At 34.5% G+C, this 13,645-nt stretch overlaps 1 protein-coding gene across 3 annotated transcripts in view; it reads right to left on the bottom strand.

Annotated features, from left to right (window-relative positions):
• LOC140442020 (uncharacterized) overlaps nucleotides 1-13,645 on the bottom strand; it is a 1,060,727-nt gene that overhangs the window by 63,288 nt on the left and 983,794 nt on the right. For all 3 annotated transcript variants that reach the window (XM_072533056.1, XM_072533055.1, XM_072533057.1), the window contains 3 exons: nucleotides 7,877-8,125; nucleotides 4,128-4,398; nucleotides 3,595-4,071 (listed from right to left, as the gene is read on the bottom strand). In XM_072533056.1, the coding sequence (XP_072389157.1) occupies nucleotides 3,595-4,071; nucleotides 4,128-4,398; nucleotides 7,877-8,125 (997 nt within the window). The remainder of the gene's footprint in view (nucleotides 1-3,594; nucleotides 4,072-4,127; nucleotides 4,399-7,876; nucleotides 8,126-13,645) is intronic.

The following is a 13,645-nucleotide window of genomic DNA, read 5'->3' as shown; positions in this document are numbered from 1 at the left end:
ATCCAGGTTGATCAGGGCAATCGAAACAAAAAGTTAAAATCCTACGAACTTTTTTATTCACTTCACGGTAACTTAAAAGATTTTAATACTTGATGACAGCCTTTACATGGCTTTCGTCGTTTCCTTCCAGGTCCTTTGAGGTTTGGAAAACTATGCACTCTTTTTTTTAAGTGGTTTTTCTTTAGGCGATTGTATTAAATTTTTAGCTAACTGACGTCTAAATTAGAAAGAGATTAACTATTATAGCTATAACTTTTTTTTTGTTAACCGGTACCATTTCAAGCTTCGACGTAGCTCTGTGTGGTAATATGACATCTGGTCAGAATAGTCTACGTTTTCTTTGCAGAGTTGTAATCAATTATACATTTCGGTTTCACAATATCCTCTTTTTGCCTATTCTGCTTTCCTGGTAGGATCAACTGTTTAGTATGGGCTGGGACACTTGAAATCTTTAACACAGGTCTCTTATCCATCCACTTAATAATTTTTAGTCCATCTTTCTTTTTTTCAATCACCTCTGTTGGCTTTATCTTCTGGGACTGGTTAAAAATATATGGTATTTCTTTTTTGTTTTCTCTCATAGAGTCCCACAGTACATCATATTTTATGCTAATAATCTTTTAACAAGAGGTATTCCCGAATAAAAGTTATCAGCAAATAATATTTTGCCAGCTTTACCTGTGATACACTAGAGTAATTTTAGAACAACTGCTTCAGAGTGTGCTACATTAACTGGTTCTTGTTCACTTTTTCCTATGTAAATACTTACATTGAAAGTATAGCCATCAGGAGAACAGAGTTTGTATAGTTTCACTTCATATTTATGAGTCTTGTTGGGGATGCACTGACGAAAATGGAGTCTCCCTCTGAAAGGTACCATAGATTCATTTATAACTACAATGTTGGCAGGTTCATTATTTTTTGAAAATTTTGAATCAACTCGTAACTAAATTTTCTATTTTGCATAATTTATTACTGGTATCAAATGTCTCATTATTTTCAAAATGAAGAAGTTTCAATAAAAGCAACAAGCGGTCTCGAGTTAAAACTTTTGCGATAAATTTATTATAAAATATATCATCTTTAGACTGATATAAATTTAAATGTTGTACCAGAGTGAGACCCATTGCGATTATTACCCCTAGGAAGGCTCTTATTTCAGTTTCGTTTGTAGCTGTCCATAAATGTTTGTTTCATTAACAATAATATTCAATATTTCATTAAATACGAAATGACTAAAAACGTCTAATGGTTTCTGTACCGCATGTGGTTCAATACCAACTAATGTATTATTTCTTAGGTACTACAAAATCGTCATCATCCACATCTTCTTCTAAATCACACCATTCATCACTATCACTATTCTCAGCACTCTGTTCATTATTATCTGATTGAACTTGCTCATATAGTGTAGAAACAATTTCGTCATCACTATCAATAGAAGAATTTAAATTGGAGGATAAAGAAGATTTAGGAAAATAACTTTTATCTAGCAATGAATCGTCACTGTCAAAGCGATCTTCGATACTGTTGACACTGTGACATGTTGTGTTCTATTTCTATTTGCATAAACTATTTTTTATTTACATTATTAAAATTTTCATGACATTCAATCAACACTGTATTATCATGTAATTCATTTAAAATAGTATTTGTTTCAGAACTCTCTCCAAAGTTTTTATGATCACTGATTGTTTGCTCACTTGCAACTTCTATCACCTCTTGTTTCACTATATCAACAATATATCTTGCCCTTTTCGACATTTTAACAAGTACTGCTCACACTTCAATGAACTACAATAAAATGAAACTAAATATATACAGCACCAACAAGTTGAAACAAATGGCAATAGCACATGCCTCCCGGGGTCTCTGACGTATAGTAACAATAAATTTTTGTTTATGTGCGGCACCTGTCTTCGGGGGCATGTCTTACATTACTGACATCAGTAGCGAGAATTTAAAATTTGCTATCAATAGCTATTTGTTACCCTTAAAACGACGTAAAAATACCATTTTTATCGCTACCGCAAGATGCGAACGTTTGACCAATTTTACTACAGCACAGTTGAAAAATTACGCACATGCCCCTGGGGATACGTGATGCAGTCAAGGTGTTAAATAAATCAAATAAATAACAGATATAAACATATAAACTGTCCTCTGAAAGTTAGAAATACGAGATCAGTATAAAATACGCAACATATAGTAAAATATTTAACAACATATTTATATGAAATTGGCGCAATACCAAAGGAATAGTATGCCCGCAATACCAATGCCAAATACCATGAATTTAGGCTTAATGACTTAATGACTTACTAAAAATATTCTTAAATATCATACAGAATAAAGAGAGACGATGATTGCGACTTAAACACTTATTTAAATATGCCTTGATCACCACCAGAAAATAGTATACCTTCGTGTCATTGCCTATCAGAAGGCTTTTGATAGAGTCCAGAATGAAAAATTGTTATATAAACTACATATGAAGCTAGACACAAAATATCTCCGCATAATTCAAAACCTTTATTGGAATTAAAAAACAATCTTAAAATATTTCAACCACACTACTAAAACCGTCCGTATACAAAGAGGTGGATTCCGATTAAATTATGGTACCAATGATCACCTCCATACAGTAAAGACGCTCTTTGAAAAATCTATAGAATACAACAAACCTCTAGTCCTCACTTTCATAGATTTTCATAAAGCGTTCGACAAAATCGAAATAGACAGCCTTATAGAAGCAATGAATGACAGCAGATTCGACCATAGGTACAGTGAACTTATTTACAATATTTACAAAAATGCCAATATGACTGTTACGATACACGATAAAACCCGACCAATAAAAATAAAACGTGATATAGGGCAAGAAGATACATTGTCACCGAAATTATTCATAACGGCATTAGAGTATGCCTTTAAGATAGTCAATTGGGATCACAGAGGAGTAACAATAGAAAGCGAAAAACTTAACCATCTCCATTTTGCAGATGACATTGTCCTTATCACAGATGATTTAGGAGAAGCCACAGATATAATAAATGAATTGGACTTTGCATGTTCGAAAGTGGGCCTCAGAATGAATTTCTCCAAAACTAAGTTTATGACAAATATGGTCCCCAATAACCATTTAACTATTCAAAACAAAGTGGTAGAACTGGTGGAGAAATGTACGCATTTGGGTCACGAAATAAGAATAAGCAGGGACAACCAAACATGCGAAATCCAAAGACGAATTACTTTAGCGTGGGTAGCCTTCGGAAAACTGCGAGACACACTTAGGGCCAACATACCAATTAGCCTCAAAAGAAAAGTATTTGACCAATGCGTATTAACGGTCATGACCTACGAACAAAGAGCACAAGATCGCGAAGAGTGGAGGAGTTTAAGGGAGGCCTATGTCCAGCAGTGGACGTGATACATGAAGGCTGGATATTGATGATACAAAGAGGTATCGGACAAGGCTGTGTCATGTTTCCATTGCTCTTTAACTTGTACTCTAATTTTTGTAAATATGATATTAAGAGAGAAATATATTAAATTTTCTAGAAAAGGACGAATCTTTGCAAAAAAATTATTTACCTCTTTCTACTATCTGACCAAACTCTTGAGCATTTGGTGATACCATCGGCAATATTGTATTTTGTCCAAATCCTGGGCTCTGACCTTCATGACTAGCTGGTGGTGTGGGATATGCAAATCCAGGAGAATCGTGCCTTATCAGCGGACTTTGTAATGGTGATTGTGCAGTTATTGTATGTGGAGATCGAGCATATTGAGCAGGTGATTGAGTTTGGTAACTGGGAGAGGGCATATCAATGCTGTTCGTCGAATGAAATGTACTGAATTCCGCTAAACTCTCCGGTAACGGCGAATCTAAGACGGCCTGTAGTTCTTGATTAACAGAATGATTGGATTGGTAAGAGGGGGACTGCTGAACTACTGATTCTTGAAGTGAGATATCTTCGATTTTAAAATTTTGTATTTGTTGGTCGTTTTGATCTTGGAGAAGATTATCCGTTTGAAATTGTATTGAAGCAAGTTGACTAGGATCGACTCCTGTAACTTATGTTTCATTAGAATATAAACTGGTATGTAACTCATTACATATTTACCTTGAAGAAGCATGCTTTCTTGCGTGAAAACACCTTCTTGAAGACTCGAAGATATAAAATCCGCTTCTTCTGACTGGTAGGTGACGTTCGCCAAGGTAAAAGACTCACTAGATTGAAATTGAATTATTGGTGAAGACTGGCCTGGGTCAGAGGTAGTTCTTTTTACTGTAGCCTTTTCTCTTTTAAGAATAAGGTCGGCCAACGCTTGCGCCTCCTGTTGAGTTGACCGGAAAGTCTCCGCGTCGGAATGTCTTCGAGCTTTTTCAGCGTTCTACAAAAAAATATTACACAATTTAGTATGTTATTAGAAATGTCATTTAACAGAAAATTGTGTTGTACTTAATATTATTTAATATTTGTTAGAAATAGTAATAATCATCTAAAAACAAATAAAAGCCCAGGTCAAATAATAATATTGGCCCTATCGTAGAATGTACGAATTTAGAACTCCTGAGGCCTAAATATCAACGTAAGAGAGATTGTCTGCCCCCTGACTTCGAAGAAATGCATGCCTTTTTAGGGGTTTTGTACTAAGCTGAAATAAAAAAATCTCAATATTTAAATACAAACAAGCTATGGCTTACAGATGAAACAGCATAGAGGAACAAAACAGTAAAACAGTATGCTAAACCTCATTTATTAAAGCGGGCTAGAATTTTTTAATCTTATTGAAGCAAAAAGTTCAAAATATCCTTGGTCGTAAAGAAACTCCAACCAAATGAGCCAAAGAGATATATGCTCTTTTTGATAAATGCGAAAAAACAGATTTACAAATTACCAGTATAATGTATGCATTGAAATCAAATTGATTTTTTATTGATTAATCAGAAATACAGAAATGAATTACAAGGACTAAAAACGTACCCTGGAACAGATATCGGATGTGATTACAATCCCGTAGTAGGAAAATTGAAAATTAAGCTTAAGAAAATTAAAAGAAAATCCATAAAGAAAATTGATATAAACAGCTACCTAACGTTAAACTAAAAGTCACAGAAAAATGAAATGAGGCAATAGCGGATATCATAGCAAGATCTAAACAACCAGCCAGTATAGAAGACAAGTAGAATTGTATTAAAAAATTTATCGTAACCACCACCAAGTCTCTAATCGCTTCCCAAAAGTACAAAAAGAAGAATTGGATGACTGACGAAATATTATCAATTGTGGACGATCGCAGATCATTTAAAAACAAAGACTGAACCAAACGTCAGCAGATTAAACGACAAATACGAAAAGACTGAACAAAGAGTGAAGTAAAGAACAGTGGCTGCTCGACAGGTGTGAAGAAATGGAGGAATTGGAAGAAAAACATGACCACTTTAACATACATAAACTCGTTAAAGAAGTGACAGGTTATACAAAACCTTGCAGTTTTAACAGTATTGTGAAGGACAATAAATAAATTACTGATCACAAGGAGAAACTACACAGCAACTATACTCAGACAACATTAAAAGAAACTCTGAAAGTGAATATAAAAGTGAACCCTCCCCCAAAATATTGAAGTCAGAAGTTGTAAGGACATTAAAAAAGAGCAAATGGGGAAAACCCAGGCCCAGACGACAGATACATAGAGGTTCTAACAATGTTGAGTGAAGACAATATAGACGCCTTGGTAGATCTTTGTAATGACATTTGTGGGATCCGAGACCACAGGATTGGCTTCAATCAACCTTTATACCATTCCCAAAAAAGCCAAACGCTAATAGTTGCGACCAATTCCGAATGATCAGCTTATTCAGCCAGGTCCTAAAACTCTTCTTAAAGATAATTCACATAAACATATACACATGCTCCACACAGTTCTATTTCAGACAAAGATTTGGCACAAGAGAAGCACTTAACTGTCCGACTTCAGAAATGCAGAGATCGTCAAAAAGATGTCTTCCTATGATTTATAGATTACCAGAAAGCAAAATTAAAAACCTTTATATGAATCAAGTGGCATCTGCGAGAGTAGGACTGGAATCTACATCATATTTCTCAATCGAAAAAGGTGTACGACTGTGTACGACGTGTAGATATACGACAAAGGGTTTTGTTTTGTCACCCTGTCCTTTTTAATCTTTACTCTGAAACGATTTTCGATAGAGCCTTAAGTGACGCTGAATATAGAATCAAAATCAACGGACAGAGTTTTATAAATCTTCGCTATGCTGATGATACAGTCATAATAGCTGATAGCCAAGAAACGCTACAACGACTAATAGATAGAATAAACACTGAAGGAGAACGACTGGGCTTTAAGATTAATAAAGACAAGACGAAGGTAATGGTGGTTAGCAGAACACGAAATATGCAATTGAATATAAGAGTAAACAATAGGAACATCCAAAAGGTCCCCAAGTTCAGATATCTCGGTAGTTGGATAACTGAAGATCTAGATTCAGACATAGAGATACATAGCAGGATTAAGCAAGCCAGAACAGCATTTACTAACCTGAGAAGTTTAATAAGCGACAGCAGCCTTAACTTAACGCTTCGATATCGCTTTGTAAAATGTAACATTTACTCCATACTGCTATATGGTGTAGAAACCTGGACCATAAAGGCCAATGTGATGAAACGATTGGAGGCCTTTGAAATGTGGGTATTTAGCAGACTACTTAAAATTCCCTGGACAGATTACACAACAAATGTCGAAGTATTAGGCATCGAATGGGCAAGTAATCGAATGGGCAGAGAACGAGAATTGCTACCAATACTAAAAAGAAGAAAAACTGCTTATCTGGGTCATATATTTTGAAATTCCAAGTACCAGTTCTTAAAGGTTATTATGGAAGGAAAGATAGAAGGAAAACGGGGCATCCGAAGAAAGAAATACTCATGGCTTAAGAACATAAGGGATTGAACAAACCTCGATGCCCATGCACTGTTTAGAGCCACACAAGACCGAGAGTAGTGTGCCAGAATTATCGCCATCATCTACTAATTAGATAGAGCACCATAAGAAGAAGAATATATGCTTTAAGCCCATTTGTAAGGAACATAAGAGAAAATCTACAGTTCTATGCCAGGAATGCGTTATGCAAGAAGAAGATTAGCCTGACTTATTTTGATTTACTTCTTTATTTTGGGTGTCTTTTCACTTCTACTTTGTTTACTTTTTTTTAATACGGATTTGTTTATATAATAGTTATTTTTAAAGGACAAAATGCGGACTTGTTCATTCTGCGGATGTAGTTTATGTTTGTTTAATAAAAAGTTACCAAAAATACGACACTGTATTTCATTTCTATATTATATATTTTAAATATTTCAAAACTTATATATTAGATTAAATGTAACATGCGATTTACTACTTAATAATCAACTGGGCAAAAGTGATTACGATTTAAAACATTTTTAAATAAATTGGAACTGTGTTGCCATACTACATTTTCGTTGCAGCTTTTAGGCTATTATATATTATACAGTTGTATAGCTATGATAAATATTGCACTCTTAATATGGATTTATGCTAGACCAAGTCAAATGATTTATCAAAATCTACAGATATTATTATTAAGGGCTTGTATTCTATATCTTTTTCTTCTAAATAGTTAATTACTGGTAGGTGGTCATTCGTTCCAAAGCCACTCCTAAATGCGGTTTCTCAAATATAGCTTAGGTTCCAGTCTGTTAGTAGTTGTTCTTATAAAGAGCTTATATAAGTGGAATAATATGGGAATAATACAAATTTCATGTTAATATAAATATTAACAAAGGAAAGTATTGAAGGAAAAAAAATTAACAAAATACTTTACCTGTTGAGGAGGAGCTGGTACAACAAATGACGAAATTTTCGACTCTAGATCGGTGTTGCTAGATGGAGAGGAATGCACGTTTAAAGGAAAAAGAGGTGGAGCGTTGGATTTTTGTTCTTCTGTCGGTTGAGGAGTCGTTATCCTTTTATTTATTATTTTTTCTTCTATTAGTGCTCGCACGCTGAAACTTGCTGTTTGCAAAGGTGGACCGCCGGGCTCTTTTTTCTCGCATTTTTTACTTTCAGCGTCCTAAAATAAAAGTACAATAAATATGATGCTTAAAATTGTAATTGAAATACTTTCTCAAATTAAGCCAAAAGTTCGTAAATGTATTTATAAGTTATAGTTCAAACACTGAGGTTTAAAAAAAGTTATACTTTTAGTTTCATTGCTTGATTTTATTATTGATAAGGTCAGTAAGGGAGAGTGACCTTGCACACTTTTTCCCGAAAACACATTTTTTAAACAATGTTTGAAGATATTGCCGATTTTTTCGAAATCGCATATGAAACAGACAAAGTCACCAATAAAGGAGTACTACGGAAGATGAATACAACCGCGAATTTGGTCAACATCGTGAAGGGCAGTACTTGGGACATATATTGAAAAATCAAGGCAGATATAAGCTACTTCAAAGCATTTTGCAAGGTAAAATTAAAGGAAAAAGGGCCTCAGGTTGAAGAAGAATGTTCTGGCTTGCTAACCTTGCACCTAAGAGCATGGTATAGAAAGACCTCAGTCTTCTTTGCCGGTCCCAAGTCCGGATAAAGGAGGAGGGTTAAGCGGAAGGCCAAAAACCTACCCTTCTAAAAAACAGTAGAAAAAGTAGGAATGGACATAACGGCAATACAAGAACTAAGGAGGTTAGACACGGGAAACATAAAAATAGACAAGGCGGTCATTTTCTACAGTGGAAACCAGACAGGAAAACACGAATTTGGCACAGGTTTCGCGGTATGAGAAGAATACCTAAACAGTATTATAAGTTTCACGCCCATTAGTTACGCCATGTAATTCACGCATGTTATATTAGACTGAAAGGAAAATGGTACAATATTTCAATTATATCTGCACATGCTCCGACAGAAGATAAAGACGAACATATTAAAGATTACCTATATGAACAACTCGAAAGAACGCTTGAGAAAATCCCCAAACAAGACATGCAAATAGCTGTGGAGACTTCAACGCAAAAATTGGCAAAGAACCTAACCTTAGACCGACAATAGGACAACACAGCCTTCACGATATCTCAAACGACAATGAACAAAGGCTCGTAGAGCTAGCATCGGCTAACAATTTATGCTTGTCTAGTCTACTATGTTCCAACCTAAAAACATTCATAAACAGACTTGGGTCTCTAATGACCACTCCACGCGGAACCAAATTGACCACGAATTATCGATGCTAGACATGGAAGTAATGTGCTGGAGGTAAGAAGCCTCAGGGAAGCAGATGGAGATAGGTACAAACCATTAACTAGTAAGAGCAAAAAGGAGAAAATCTTGAGAGAAACCTAAGGCCAACAAAGCATTGGGGCAGTGGAACATCGAGAAAATGCAAAATTGGGAAATTTGACAAAATTACAAGCAAGAAATTAAACAGCATCTAAATACAGTAGACCAGAGCAATAATGTCGAAAGGCTGTGGCAACAAATGGAAAAATCAATTATGTAGTCAGCAGAACTAATAATAGGAAAAAGCAGGAAGGGAACAAGGAAATGGTTAAATAGACAATGTCAAGAAAAACTTTACGACAGACAGATCAAGCGAAACATTGTGCTTCAACAAGGAACAGCAGAAAGTAAAGAAAACTATGCAACTTCACGCGAGAAACAAGAAAATTAATTAGAGAGAAAAAAGGAATTACGAACAACAGAAATATAAAGAAATGGAAAGGAATAGGCAACAGTCAAATAGTCGAGCAGTTTACAAATTAGTGGCAAACGAAAAGAAAGGCTTTAGACCTAGATGGGTGTCTGAACTGAGTGTTCTGATAAATTAATAATAAATGAAAAAAAAAAACATCTTCAAACATGGCAAGAATATTTCAAGACTTTACTAAACATACATCAAGAGGAAGAACATGAAGAAAATATATATTTTGGGGTAGATCTACTGGCAGAGGACCCTAAAATAGATGAAACATTGCAAGCAATTAACAAATTGAAGAACGGAAAAGCTCCAGCCTCTGACAATATACTCGCTGAATTCCTAAAGTACGGAGGAGAAACTCTACATAGACAAATACACAAACTAAGAACACATATATGGAAAGAAGAGAAAATACCAACAAAATGGCACGAAAGTGTAATAAACCCCATCCACAAAAAGGGAGACAAAACCAAGTGCTCTAATTATAGAGGCATCTCTCTACTTAATACGGCATATAAAATCTTATCGAACATCCTATTAAGTAGGCTGACACCGTTTGTAGAAAATTTCATGGGGGAATACCAAGCCAGCTTCAGAAAACATAAATCGGCCATAGATTAGATCTTTACTCTAAGACAGCTGCTTGAAAAGAATGGGAATTCAATGGAACTATCCATAATCTCTTCACAGATTTCCGGCAAGCGTACGACAGCATTAAAAGGGATCAGATGTGAAATGCAATGGCAGAACTTTCAGTTCCAAAATAACTTATACAGCTTGTTAAGTTATATATGAGTAGCTGTAGATCCAGAATACGGATAGGTACCAAACTCTCAGAATCTTTCAAGATGAGCAGTGGCCTGAAACAAGGAGAGGCGCTGTCACCTCTCCTCTTTAATATCATCATGGAGAAAGTAATAAGAGCAGCACAACTTAAAACATAATTACTGACACTAAATGGACCAAAATTACTACTAGCATACGCAGATGACATTGAAATTGTGGGAACATAGTCACCAATATGAAGAAGACTTTTAATAAATTAGAGGTAGAGACAAAGAAAACTGGTCTAAGAATAAACGAAGAGAAAGCCAAATACATGTGCATCAACAAACAAAAGGGACGAGATAGAATTGGGCAAAATATTACAATAGACCCAGATAACTTTGAAAGAGTGGAGAGTTTTAAATATCTCGGAGCAAAAATCACTGCAGATAACGATATCGCGGAAGAGATTAAAGGAAGAATTCAGGCAACAAACAGATATGTATGTACAGCCTCCACAATACTATTAAATCTAAAAGCCTAACACGAACATCAAAGATTAGAATATATAAAACGGTGATTACACCGGTGCTCATGTATGGGTGTGAGACGTGGACCCTGACCAAAAAATTGAAAGAAAACTTAGATGTTTTGAGAGGAAAATCCTCAGAAGAATTTTTTGGCCTTATCGCAACATTAATAGCAACCAATACCAAATTAGAACAAATGCTGAGGTCAAGCAGATGTATAGAGCGAGCGATATAGTCCAAGAGATTAAATCCTAACGCCTAAGATGGGCTGGACATGTCCATAGACTGCTTAATAACCGCCGTGCCGATCTAATATGGAAGGAAGCCCCCGCAGAAAGAAGGCGGTTAGGACGTCCATGAATGCGATGGACAGACAATATATGGTCAGATCTAAGAACAGTAGGGCTACCCACTGACCCAACTATTATGGACCACCGTTAAAGGAGGAAGCAAGTTATGCAGTCAGCCAACACCCCGAGTGTAGTGCTACAAAAAGAAGAAGAAGAATAACCAACAAAGTCATCATAGCCAGAATGATCGCCAACGTTTGGAAGGGACAGGTACCCCAAGAAGAAGAATCGTACCAGTTATAACCTACGGAATAAAGACCATAATATATCTACAGAGCTATCAGATAACAGAATAAAAACAACACAGAGAGCCATCGAAAGAGCTATGTTAGAATTTTCTCTGTGAAAATATATACAAAATGTGAGGACGTATAAAGCAGGACGAGGTGGAAGATGTAATTGGAAAAATTGCGCAACAGTGTATTAGTGGATTGAAACAGGCTGAAGAACAACAAAAAGAAGAATAAAAAATGAAACGTATTCTTGTGTAAGTTTTATTAATTTATTAAGTCTTAGAAAATTAAATAAATTTAATATGTTATTTATAACTTTAATTGCATTAGCTTATTTACTTTTATTTTTACTATTATATACTTTCATACATATACATTTACATTTCATTTTGGATTTATTGTGTTCGTTTAACTATACGTCAAAAATAATAATGTATTGTCGTAAGCATCTCATGCAACTCCGGAGACATATGGATTCCGTAATCGCTTCAACCTATTATACGAATTGAACAGCCATATTCCAAACAACAGCAGTTAAACTAAATTAACTGAACTTGGAATGGTTCACTAGACAATGGTCAAAGTGAAATTCTATCCTATATGCATCAAACACATAATTACTATTACGTGACTACAATGGTCAACGTCCCCTTAACGTCATAATTAGACAATCTGTATAAGTAATGTATCCCCATTAATTAATACAGATGGTTACGAATCTTTAGTTTATTAGCAAAATAAGCTAATCCCAAGCATGGGCATTAAATCCATTGCTGAAAACTCTACTTGAAGTCAATGGTAAAATAAAAGCGACTTAGTTTGAAAATTTAGTCAGCTCCATATAATGAAATTTTAATAACAAGGAAAAATCTTAAGAGTGAATTAATGTTACTTTTCCGTCGACCGTCCATTTATGATTAATTTTAACACCCCCAAAATCATTGATTAATGACCGCTATTAATGAATGATTTTCTATTAATGAACGATTTCATAATAGGATAGGATTAAATATCATTAAGCAAATAGAAGTAAACAATGGACACAACGAACAAACAATTAATAAAATTTTTAATCAAAAACTACACAAGAAAGCCCTGAAATTAGCATTTCCGCCACCAGAGAAAAAACCCAGTACCTTCTGCTCGATGACATATATATACACCAAAATATCAAATAAAAAATAGCCACATAAAAAAAAAGGAAAAATACCAGCTTTTAGAACAAACAACAACTTGTAGGCAAATATATTAAAAACAACAATAGTCGAAATAAAATGAACAGTAGTGTATACAAACTTAAATGTGGCGACTGCCCAAAAATTTACATCGGTCAAACTGGTAGAAATTTTAATAAACAAATAGCAGAACATAAAATGGCTTTCAATAATAGAAAAACAGATTCTACAATCTTTCCCGTCGAAAAAAGAATATATTAACTTGAATATTTTACATAGCATATTCAGCATATTTATAATATAAATGAAATTTTATTTTATAAACTGGATTTACTGTTATATTTTTCTTGTTAAAAGCAGAAACTTAATATTCATGATGAGCACGTGATTTCGGTTATATTTAACCGCTTACGGCGCGTGATTTAAAATGACTAATTTCACTTATTATTTGCCAGACTATCGAAACATAAGAGAAAAACCATACATATTATCTCTCCAACACTCCGTATATCTTGTTGGTATATATACTAACAAGCCTGCTTTTAAAAATAATTCATCTACTGCGACTTTATCCAATATTCTCTATGATATGGAGTATATTAAAAATAAGTTTCTGTGCATCTACATCAAACAACAAACACAAAAGAAATTAAAATCAATTTTATTTTCAACGCAACTGTTTGTTTTCCAACGTATCCAATAACTGAATTTTTAAGCAAATAATGTAATGTAAACTATACAGTTTATACTCCAAGATTGCATTTGATATTGATGTCATGTTTTATTTTCTCCTTGATAGTATGTACATAAAGGGTAAAAATATACACAAAAAAACTTTTAA

Source organism: Diabrotica undecimpunctata, chromosome 5 (genome assembly GCF_040954645.1).
Source record: "Diabrotica undecimpunctata isolate CICGRU chromosome 5, icDiaUnde3, whole genome shotgun sequence".
Taxonomy (NCBI): Eukaryota; Metazoa; Arthropoda; class Insecta; order Coleoptera; family Chrysomelidae; genus Diabrotica; species Diabrotica undecimpunctata.
The sequence above is the reverse complement of the archived record's forward strand: the minus strand, read 5'-3'. Positions and strand labels throughout refer to the sequence as shown.